The sequence below is a fragment of the Netta rufina genome (genome assembly GCF_964035555.1).
Source record: "Netta rufina genome assembly, chromosome: 1".
Classification (NCBI taxonomy): domain Eukaryota; kingdom Metazoa; phylum Chordata; class Aves; order Anseriformes; family Anatidae; genus Netta; species Netta rufina.
In genome coordinates, this window is record NC_140123.1 from 152,766,902 (window position 1) to 152,778,873 (window position 11,972).

The following is an 11,972-nucleotide window of genomic DNA, read 5'->3' on the forward strand; positions in this document are numbered from 1 at the left end:
CTGCAAACACGAAATACCCTCTCAGACAGCAAGAGGCCATCGGCCAGCCCTTTGTCCTGGTCATGGAGGAGTTTTGAGTTCAAAGGGTATTTTATTTTATTTTATTTTATTTTATTTTATTTTATTTTATTTTATTTTATTTTATTTTATTTTATTTTATTTTATTTTATTATTTTTTTTGTGTGTTTGTGTGTGTGTGTGTGTTTTTGTATTGTTTTGTTTTGTGCTTTGTTTTGTGCTTTGTTTTATATTTATTTTATTTTATTTTACTTTATTATTTTAAATTTAGTGGGTTTTTGTGTTTTTGTTGTTGTTGTTTGTTTTTGTATTCTTTTGTGCTTTGTTTTATATTTATTTTATTTTTTGCTTTGTTGTTTTTCTGTGTTTTTTTTTTGTGTGTGTGTGTTTTTGGTTTATTTTATCTTATTTTATTTTAAATTTCGTGGGTTTTTTTTGGTGGTTTTTTTTGTTTTGTTTCGTTTTGTTGTTTTTCTGTGTGTTTTTGTTTTGGCTTGGTTTTTTACAAAAAAAAATATTTTATTTTTATTTTATTTTATTGGTTTGGTTTGGTTTGTTTTTTTTTTTCTGTGTTTTCTTTTTGTATTTTATTTTATTTTATTTTATTTTATTTTATTTTATTTTATTTTATTTTATTTTATTTTATTTTATTTTATTTTATATTTTACTCCATTCCATTTCATTTCATTATTCCCCTAGCGCCCCGAACCACGGGAGCCGCCATCACCTCGCCACTCTCAAGATGGCGGCGGCCCCGCGCCTCCCCGTCCCCATAGCAACGGCGCGGAGGGGCGGGGCGGGGCGGGGAGGGGGGGAGCCGGCCGCTTCCGGGCGGGCCCGGCGGTGACGTGTCCGCCGGGGGCAGCGGCGGGCGGCAGCGGGGGCCGCGCGCGCGACGGCCACTTCCGGTGAGCGGCGGGACCCCCCCCCCCGCCCTCCGCGGTTGCCATGGCAACGCTTCATGGGGGGGGGGGGCGACCCCCGTGGGCCTAGGCCCCAATGGGGCGGAATGAGGGGATTTGGGGGGAAAATGCGGGCGGGGAGAGGGTTTTTGGGGGAAAAATAAAGGGAGGGGGCTGCTGGGGGGTGTCAGGGAGCTGAAGCTGCCCGCTGGGGTGACGGGGCCGCGCTGTGCTCTCTTCACAGGGTGCCCAGAAGTGGTGTGGGGCGGACGGGCTCTGCCTGAGCGTCAGGATGTTCGCGGACCTGGACTATGATATCGAGGAGGACAAGCTGTGAGTGCTGGGCTGCGCCTCGCCTGCCTCTCCAGGCATGGGGCGCTGGTCTCGCGTCTCCTTTATGTTGCATGCGTTTGCCTCTCACTCCGGCACAAAGACCAAATCAAGCACTGTAGTGTTACCTCAACGCCTGGCAAGGGATGGAGTTGACTCTCCTACCTCTGCTCCTTGCACACAGTCTCAAAAAACAATATCCCAGAGGGTCTTTCTAATTAGCCTGTGCTGATAGACTTTATGGCAGAGATAATGTCATTAATTCAAATGTACAACTCCCGTTATGTTTCCAGCTCACATTGACTCAGATACCACAGTCGTTTTTGCAGATACAGCTCTGCCTGCCATAATCGGTTTTCCATTCCCTTTTTCTCGTTCTAGCGGGATCCCCACTGTACCTGGGACAGTGACCCTGAAGAAGGACGCCCAGAACCTGATTGGGATCAGCATTGGGGGAGGAGCACAGTACTGCCCCTGTCTCTATATCGTCCAGGTGGGCACTTCGGGAGGAACAATAACCTGTCTTCCTAAAAGAGTGTTGTCCTGAGAGATGGAGACCACGGAGAGCCATGTGCTAAGTGTTTTTCTCAAAGTGAGAGGGATTTTCTCACTTTGCAGTAAATGAGATTTCCTTGCCCTAGTACTTCAGAGGTGTGGAAGAATTAAATTGAGATTATTCTCCTCCTTGGAGAGCATGCTGGAATTGCAGGGGAATAGCGTTGACACTTAGCATCAACAAATCCTATGCCTGTAGACAAGAAGTTCCTGAGAGAACAAGGCAGCCATACCACCTCAGAATCAGACGAGAAAAAGCGAGGCTTCACCATGAGCATTACGAAATAAAATGAGTTAAATAGGAGGAACATAATTGTCAGGTTTTTGTCCTTCAGCCTTGCATTTTCCTTTCTAATCCTTCTCATTCCAGACTGTGTTCCTTTTCCTCTCCGCTAGGTATTCGATAACACTCCGGCAGCCTTAGATGGAACCGTAGCCGCGGGCGATGAAATCACGGGAGTGAACGGCAAGTCTGTCAAAGGGAAGACCAAGGTGGAGGTGGCCAAGATGATACAGATGGTAAAGGTGAGAGGTAGGAGGGGGCCACTGGAGCTTCTGGGTCACAGTTGACGGTTTATTGTTCACTGCTGAAGGAAAGCTGCTGCTGCTTGCCTCCAGCGCAGCAGTTTGGAATTTGTTCTGCCTGCAGGGAGAAGTGACGATTCACTACAACAAACTTCAGGCCGACCCAAAGCAGGGGAAGTCTTTGGATATCGGTAAGACTTGCTGGCGTCTTTCTCCCTAGAGAGTTTAAAGTGACATGGAGGAGTGAAAGACTGCTCCTAGCTAAAACTGGAGTAAAATTCTGTTTCCATTCTTACTGTTAATTCAGTCGTTTTCAAATGGAAACTGTCAAAGATAATTAGAGGTTTAAAAAAAAAATCCTTCCCTGCCTTCTTGAAATAGTCTTGATAATTAAATTGGGGCTTCACTGTTGCTGCAGCTGGCTTGCTTTTCTGCGTCGTATTTAGCATGGATGATGAAACTCAATTACATAGTCATTTAATCTATTTATTTTTAATACATGTAAATTTTGCTGACCTGCTGTGATTTTTTCCAAATGTATACGCAGAAATGTGTGTTGTGAAACACTGGTTGCAGTTCCTCAGCTCGTTTTACAGTGACAAAATATCTATCTACACTGAGTATTGTACAGCCATACGTTTTATAGGAGAAAGAGGAGGCTTTATTTCTAAAACAAAGTATGTATTTTGGACTATGCCTATGCAACGGTCTCCTTTATATGGCTTACCTTTCTCGCTTCCCTAAAAGATCGATGTATTATTTTTGCTTTAATTTCTTTTAATGGGGATTAATTTAAGGTACCAATTATTTGACAGGGATTCGGGGAAATGCTGAGGACTGGGATGGATTTCTGGGAAAACAGAAGTGCAGTGAGAATATGGAATATTTTCCAGAGATGTTGAACACTGTGGCTTCAGCTGACTTTTTTAGGAGCTGCAGGAGCTTGGCACCCCTGCATGTTTGCCTCTAAACTAATGTAGCTGAGTCATCTGGTTCTAAAGAGGGCATAATTGTCTCGAGTAATTTGCAGGGTATGACCACCACAGACAGAAATTAATTCCATCAGGGGGTGACCAAAAGGTTTAAGTAAGATCTAAAGCATCTAAGTAAGCAAAGGGATAATTTGAGCATTAAATCCCATTTCTCTCACTTTCAGCCTGGTATCCTGACTTCAGGTGAAGTAATACTGCAGGTAGCATAAGCAAAGTTTAGTTCCAGATACGAAGTGATTTATTGGAGTAGTCTTCCAACTGAAGCACTGGAGCTCTATTGATTTAATTACATAGGATGTGAGAGCAGAACACTTGGGCAAGATAAAAGATGTGCTATGCACAGCTGGATTGACCATTTAGTTTCTATGGCATTCTTCTTCTGCTCACTGCCTCAGTAATGAGTTAAGTTGAGGCTGGCCAGCTTTTTCAGAGCCTGATAAATCGGTGAAGTGTGCTAGTGTGCTTTTCATGCTCATAGAAATGCCCCTGACCCTGGTTTGCACTCTCTTTTGGCCTTTAGTATTGAAGAAGGTGAAGCACCGACTGGTAGAGAACATGAGCTCAGGGACAGCTGATGCCCTGGGGTTAAGCCGAGCCATACTTTGCAACGGTAAGTATTGCCCAGAAGGACATTTTCTTAAGGGCACACTTGCCCACTTGTGCTAACCTATTTTCTGTAGTTACTTACATGCTCCACATTATTCCTTCCTAATTTGTTCCTTCTGTTCTACCTCGTTGTTGTGGTTGCCTCTTCCTGGGTGATACAAATTATATCATCAGAGCCATTTAAATGTTAACTAAGGTAAATTAATTTAAAGTGGGGGCCCACATAGTGAATGCTGACAGATGATGACCCCACACTGTTGGACTAGTTTGCAGTTATTTTAAAAGCTATTTTAAAAGCCACGTCCTGGCCTTGACTGTTGTAATTCTGTATTCTGATTCTTACTTCCATTTAGATGGATTGGTGAAGAGATTGGAGGAGCTGGAGAGGACTGCAGAGCTGTACAAAGGTAAGCTGGGTCTTCCATTACACACCATATGGAAAAGATGGATACTGACATCATGTCTCAGTGAAACAATGAATGTTTTATCCTGTCTTCCATCACAGGCTTGACAGAACACACCAAGAGTCTTCTCAGAGCTTTCTTCGAGCTATCCCAGACGCACAGAGGTAACAAGTGAGCAAAGGGAGCAGAAAGCTTTAACCTCCAGTTTCAGGATTTTCAGTCAGTGCTTGGAGGTGTGATTCCCTTACCCAAAGAAAACTTGAGTGTTGCACAAATGAGGTGGGAAGGGCTGTGCTCCTGGTGTGAGCAGTCACGGGGCTAACATGGGCTCTATATTTCACATAAGACATTGAAGAAATGCCCTGCCAACCTCTGGTCTTTAGGGAATACGTAGCATTGTCCCCTGGCTAAGTGTAAGGTTATGGGAAGGGCATGGTTTTTCTCCAGGGCCAACCTTTTCTTCTATTTGTTTACGTTTATTACCCTCGTCTAGCATTTGGAGATGTTTTCTCTGTCATTGGCGTACGGGAGCCGCAACCTGCTGCCAGTGAAGCTTTTGTGAAATTCGCTGATGCCCATCGCAACATTGAGAAGTTTGGGATTCATCTTCTGAAAACAATTAAGCCGGTAAAGTACTTAACCATAGCAGTAAAGGGTCTGGAGAAGAGGGGAATCTAGAAAGACAGAAGGTTGTCTTTGAAGGTGTGGTCTTCACAGTAATTCATTGTGGGAAGAACTGTCGTTGTCTGCTTTCCTTCAGGGATCTCTTCTCAACCTGAGAGGTAACACAGGGAATCGGTTTTGTCCATTTGGCTTTTGCACGTGAATATATTCCTCACCTTTTTCTATTGTGAATGGGAGCGTAGTTCGATCAGTGTAGTCCCTAGAGTCCTTTCCCTGCTATTAGTACCCGTAATTAAAAGATGTCACTAAATTTCAGAGTTTAGATAAGCAATCCAGTAACGATTTCGTGATTTCAGCTGATACATTTGGGTGAGTCTCCAGGAGATCCATTCATTTAGTTTAGGAAAGAGAATATTAAATGTTGATTTGAGCGCACTTTAAGTGCCGTGTTGGATGGACAGTGTTGGGTAGTGCCCCTTTGGATGGGGGAGAGCAATTTCCAGGATTAATTGATAGTGAAACAGGATGAGTTGAAAGAAGATGAAGCCAGACACGCGTTTCGTAACGCTGGAGCTACTTGCCAGTGACTAATGGATGCTCTAACAACGGCAATTCTGAATCAGGATCAATTTATTTTTTTCAAATGTGCTCCAATTCAAAGAAGAGTTAACTCGAGGCAGTCTTGTGACCTGTGCTGGTTAGAAGGTTGGACTTCAGGAATTATACTCCTGCGTTTTGACCTTACATTCAGTGACACGATGTTTCCCTTGCAGATGCTGACTGACTTGAACACGTATTTGAATAAAGCCATTCCTGACACAAGGCTGACTATCAAAAAATACCTGGATGTCAAGTTTGAATATTTGGTGAGCTGCTCTTATTTTTAACGCTGGTTGAAATGAAGTTTTATAGAATCATAGCCTGAGGATCACATACAGCCTATACAATCACGTGTGCGTTCACCCACTGTTAATGCAAAAACTTGGTTGTTATTCTTCCCAAAATTCTTTGTCCACAGCCAGATTACTTAAATTCAGACACCTTCTTTTGACTTCATAGTTCTCACCAGAAAGAAGGATCTCCCAGAATCAAGATCACTTACTTTCTACCCAACCAAATTAATTTCCTTACTTTTTTGTAAAGAATTCTGATGGAACTTACACTCTTGAACTCCCCTCAATAGCTCTCCAATCTCAGAGTCCATATTTTGTAGGTAGTTTGGAATCGTTTTTCTTGAGCCAAATTGAATAACAGTCAAATCATGTTTTTCCTCCTCCATTCAACTAATCCCTTCCCTTCTACATACAAAAAAATAAGGTAGAGTTGTTAAGTGCATCTCTTCTGTAACTGTAGAAATCTTTTTGTTTTTACCTGTTAAGGGAAATAATTGAAACTGCAACTCTAGGGCAAATAAATATGTCAGCTCTTCCCACACCAATCCTTCCCACAACTCATCTTTTTTTTTTTTTTTTCCTTCTTACTTACACCCTACATCATCGAAGGAAGGTTTGAAATGCTATGACCCTGTGTCTGTGAGTGAACGTGGAAATAGCTTTTGATCTTTAATATTGCCTTCTTGTTTTGTGTTTTGTTTTGTTTTTAATCCTGTGAAGTCTTACTGCCTGAAAGTCAAAGAGATGGATGATGAAGAATACAGCTGCATTGTGAGTACCAGTATGGTGGCACTGAGAATCACATCCTCTGTTTCTGTAGCCTCTGTGTGCACACTGCCTTGCAATTGCAAAAGCACTCCTGTGTCTGCAGATCCAAACTAGGGAACACGTCCTAAGAACACCATGTATTTGTTCTTAACGTACGAGAAACTGGAGACCCTTAAACACTTCCTAGAAAACACTGCCAGTAACTCATGAATCACTGGTGCTGTGGAATACTAGAGCAATCAGTCGTCTCCTCTGCAACTTGTTTGCTTAGTGGTTGCCTGCCTCAGTGTTTAAGTAATATTGGCTTGTGTAAGGAGGATTAAGGCGTTATCTTCACAGATTACATTCGTGTCTACTGTACAGCTTATCGTTAATTCTGGACTTGCTTCTGAGAAATGGAGGTTTAGCTTCTCCGCAGCAAAATGCATGCAAAAGCTGCATACGTAGCTGAAGAAAATGGATTAAAGGATCCCTCCTAACAATGTTTTTTTTCCTAAAAAATAAGTAATTTAAAATCAGAAGACTTCCAAAAACCTGATGATATTCTTCAGTATGTTTGCTGCCTGTTTTAAAGTTTGACATTTGTAATCCTTAACAGCTCTGTTTAAGACAGTTAAAGGTGTCCCCTACATACCAAGGTTCCCTGCATAAAAGCAAGATCTATTTTATCCTAGTTATTGATCTTAGAGAAAGGATTTTATTTATTTATTTATTTTTAATTCCTAGATCACAATGCCAGGAATGAAAAAAGCTTTCCTAAGTCAACGTTTAATTACATTTTTGGTGTTAAATGAGAAAGAAAGAGGAAGGAAAGAAGTCTTTGCCAGCAGAGTAATATCTCTGGGTTTTGGCATATATAATGTGTGTTATGAAGCCATAGTAATGTGGAATTTTATGTTTTGGTTGCAAGTGCAAGAGAAGAGTGCTATTTAGCTGACAGACTAACCCCTTTTCCTCAAAACTCTTTTGTGGGACAATTTATAGCTCTATCCCTAATGGTATCTGGTCTTGTGTCTGGATGGTTATAAATAGCACGGGGTTCCCTGTAGACATACACTACATTATGCAATCAATACAGGGTGAAGTTTGCAAGAAGAGCAGAGTTATTGTATGATTTGTATAAATTAATATATTCCTCAGACGCTAGGCTTTTTTTTTTTTTTATGGTGCTTGTCTTAGTTCAGTTAAGAAGCCTTTCCATTTCTCCACGTTGACTTGGAAGGTACCTGTCCTGTTTTCTTTGCTCTGTGGTTGCACTTTTCTTCAGAGTGGCTGGCATGCATTTGGCTTTTACATGGCCACACTAACTGCCAGTTTGCTGCTGTGGCAAATGTTCCTATTGTTTCATGCTTCCTGACTGCAGGGCTGTAATAACCCAAGGTTATTGCGAGTCCACATCAGTGTGCAGCGTTGTGGGAGTCTCTAAAACGGCGCCGTGTTTTGGCAGGCCCTGGGTGAGCCCCTCTACCGAGTCAGCACTGGGAACTACGAATACCGCCTTATCCTACGCTGCCGCCAGGAGGCTCGCACGCGTTTTGCCAAGATGAGGAAGGACGTGCTGGAGAAAATAGAGCTCCTGGACCAGAAACATGGTGAGTACGGCTGCTGTGCCCAGCACCTGAAGGGGTCAGGCAGACACAGCTTCGGGCTTTGTGCTCCTCCTTCATCTTAGCTCAACAGCCTTTGCTAGAGAATCTTCCTGTGGTTATATCTGAGACATCTGCACCGCGTGGGACTAATAAAGGGGAGTCTGTAACTCCTGCTGGGGAGGGAGGCTTGATCACAGCCTCCACGCTTTGCTCGGGAAGGAGTTTTCACCTGATTTCTTGTCGACGTGTCTCCGCTGCAGTTCAGGACATCGTGTTCCAGCTGCAGCGGTTCGTCTCGACGATGTCCAAGTACTACGACGACTGCTACGCCGTGCTCCGAGACGCGGACGTCTTCCCCATCGAGGTGGACCTCGCCCGCACTACTCTCAGCTATGGGCAGAAGGACACGTACACAGACGGGGCAGAAGAAGAAGAGGAAGGAGGAGGAAGTGACAGAGAGAAGAGCGGGAAGGAGGACGCGAACGGCGAAAAGCTCATTGATGACGCATGAGCGTGCTGGTACGGCCAGAGGAAAAGAAAGACTTTGCAGACTGATATAAAAACGTGTATTTCACATGGCGATTCATCCTCCGTGGTTTTCTGTGTGTGTCCAGCCTGGGATTCCTCCTCTGCCCTGGGTGGGAGTAGCTGGTTGGATTGGGACCAACCTCTGCCTTCCTCTCTCTTCTCTTGCTTGTTTGCCTGGATATTCCTTTCCCCCCCCACAGCCTTCTGTTGCCCAACTTGGATACTGAGTTGTGGGGAGGGAAAATCTCCCATGTCTCCACGTGACTGTGCACACTGCTGAGCGTGCAGGATCCACTCTCTGCCAAGGGGAAGGCAGCTGAACATCTGGAGGTGGCTACAAATGGAAGAGCCGCCCCCTCCTGCCCTCCCCTTGTGCTATGGGAAAGCGTTGGCACCAGCATTGTTTTGTTCACCCCACTGGGTGCTGGTTTCAAACTTCAAGCTTTGGCCTCCTTTTAAGCTTCCTCTCTTTCTTCCTGGAGCCCATCCCTTGGGCTCTAGGGCAGATTTTTGGAGGATGGTCACTCTTAGCTTCTCTGCACCATTGTTTTTAAGAAATAGGGTAAGTCAAAAGGGATAGTGGTACAGGTGTTCTGATCACGCCCCCATCCAAGGGGCTGGGAAGCTCACGTAGCAGAGGCAGTAGCTGCCGGGCACGTTGGGCTGCCACAACTCAGCTGCAAGAGTCTACAAGTCTTTTCCCTAGTTCCCATCCTCTTGGTGTCCCTTAGCTCCACCCCAGGGCTAGAATCCTCCAGGATATGGCTCTGCCCTCCCCCGTGGAAAGGAGGGACCCGGCTCAGGAAGAAGCTCTCCCAGTCAGCAGAGATGTGAACGTGGTTGTCTGAGGCAGATGGATTCCTGCGAGTAAGAGCAAAGCTGCATGCATTTCCCACCTATCCTTCTCTTACAGCTCCTTGTAACGGATGGTAACCAAATGTGCTTCTTGAAGATGTGCAGCGAGTCCTGCACACTCTTTTTGTGCGGGTGCCGCAAGGAACCCCCACTGCAAAGGTGGTGTTCTGTCCTTACACTAGCGAGGAGAGGCAGGAAGCCTCGTGGAGAGAGGAAGACAGGGCCTGTAGGCAGAGACGCTGTGATTTTTAGTGCAGAGTGTGACTTGCATCCAACCTGCTGCTCTCCTCTCTGCACAACTGTTTTGTGCTGCCTTCGGGCCAGCCAGAAACAGTAGGTAATGTCCAATTATCCTGCACAAGGGAAGGAGGGAAAAGGAAAAGCTTCCTTTTCTCCTCCCTCTCTCCTTGTGGGTCGATCCCAAATCCAGATGGCACTTTCTCCTCTTGCAGGCAGCGCAGCCGCCAGCAGTGGTGTACTTCTCAGAGGTCAAGGGTTTGACTTCTGTCGTTACATTCTAGTGGTAGTGAGAGAAGTTATTTAAGGGCATTAATTTATGGTTGTTAGTTTTGTTTTAATGTTTGATTTATATTTGGGGCCTCGTCATCTCTGTGGGTGCCTGGAAGAAAGTCATCCATGGTCAAGCTGCTCTGAAAGATTTAAATGGACTCTAGTGTACTGACTGTTGACTGTAATAAAGACAAATGTGACAGTTTTGTTTCTTGTTCTTCCTGGGTTTTCTTCAGTTATTCATGTGCTCATCCTCTACTGCTTTTAATCTTGAAATACAGCGAAGGGGACAGACTGTCGTGTGCTGGCCTGTCTGGCTCATAACCGTGGATGTCTTTGTGCCAAGATGCAGTGGTCACTGTGGCACGAGTTTCCAGAGGAGGATTACAAATGGTGCAGCAAGGCCATTCCTCCGTTTATTAGCAGATCCTCTGTAACTTAGCTTCGGTCCCGCCTGCTGCTGCCGGGCCAGCTTTGCCACACAGCTCCACGAGGCAAGTTGCACCACAAGCTGATGCTCAAATCCCTGCCCCTTTGCATGGTGGCGATAGCACGAGCCAGCACGCTTTGAGCAGTGGGTGTATTAGGGCCTGAGTCAGCCCCGGACCCAGGGGCTGCAGGAAGCAGTCTGGTTTTGGGGTTAAAACCATCTCCCTGAGGTGCTCTGACAAGTACCCAAGCGTGGTGCTGCCATCACAGAGGAGCAGGCGGGCAGGCTGAGGGCTGACTGTCTCACGGCATCATCTGTAGCAAGATCTTGTACCCTGCGGGCTTTTATGCCCCTCTGTGAAAAGATTTAAGAGGGGAAGGCTCAGTGGGAAATGTTAAGTGGTGACAAGGGAACAGAGGGGACGTTGTTCCAGTGACCTGCCTGGCGCTGACGAGGGCAGTTGTTTTCAGGCTGTGGACCTCTGGGAAGCTGGGGGCTGCTTCTTGTGGGGGGGATTGGTGAGCAAGGAAAAGCTGGGCCTTGGTTTGCTCATCATTTATGGTTTTGCCCTTGGGTGTATCTAGACTGAAAGGCTTTCCATCATGTCCCCAAATGGCTTCACGGGTCCTGCGGGCTTCACCCGTTACCCATCAATTTGCAGTCAGCCCCATCCGTAACGAAAGCCCTCATCTGATGGTCCCATGAGCAGCCCTCTTAGTTCTTGATCCCTCAACGCAGTAATAGGTTCCCCCAGGGCCCCTGAGGTGAAACAGGTCAGGAAAGCGGAAGAGAAGGCTTTGGCCAGGGGTGTTTATAAAAGATCCAGGCCCAAAGCAGATTAAGAGCAGTTTAAGCACGCCAGGGGAGGTTGTCCTCTCTGAATCTAGAAATCCACCCCTGCAGCCAGGGGGAGGGGGTCACGCCTGCCTTACCACGTGCCCCGGCACCCTCACCCGTGGCACCCTGGGGGCGCAGCCCGTCTCTCTGCCTTACCTTTGATTCCCTTTATGTAAGGGGCCTTTCTCTATTTAAAAAGAAAACACGCACCTGCCTCTTGTGCTGCTCCTGCTGAGTGGATAATCGCCTGGGACGGGCTGTTTACCTGCGCTGCTGCTGCTATTCCTGGCAGCACCGTGGCCACCCTCCTGGTGGCATTAGCCTTTCTGAGGTGCCCCCTTCTTTTTTTGCACCCCAGCAGCCTCTAACAGCATATCCATACAGGGAAGAGTGGCATTTCCAAGAGCTGTGCCTCTCAGGGTTGTGCTGTCCCAACAGTAGGAATGGGGCAGAGGAAACACTGACACCAGGCCAAAGCATACCAGAGCTGATTACAAAGAGTCTCTAATTGTGTGCTGTATTATGACAACGCAGAAGGAAAGGGAGAGTCCTTCACAGCCTCTGCAGAATACATTTTCCAGGGCTGGATCGGAGGTGGATGGGAAG

The 11,972-nt window shown here is 45.7% G+C and overlaps 1 protein-coding gene across 1 annotated transcript; it reads left to right on the forward strand.

Moving 5' to 3' along the window:
- The first annotated feature begins 848 nt into the window (after nt 1–848).
- PICK1 (protein interacting with PRKCA 1) lies at nt 849–10,272 on the forward strand. The gene is made up of 13 exons (XM_084292933.1): nt 849–926; nt 1,165–1,253; nt 1,632–1,743; nt 2,202–2,330; nt 2,455–2,521; nt 3,843–3,932; nt 4,282–4,335; nt 4,434–4,496; nt 4,826–4,959; nt 5,730–5,822; nt 6,570–6,620; nt 8,065–8,209; nt 8,467–10,272. Exons 2-13 carry the CDS (start codon nt 1,213–1,215, stop codon nt 8,715–8,717), a joined length of 1,230 nt encoding a protein of 409 aa, XP_084149059.1. The 5' UTR covers nt 849–926; nt 1,165–1,212; the 3' UTR covers nt 8,718–10,272.
- The last annotated feature ends 1,700 nt before the right edge of the window (nt 10,273–11,972 follow it).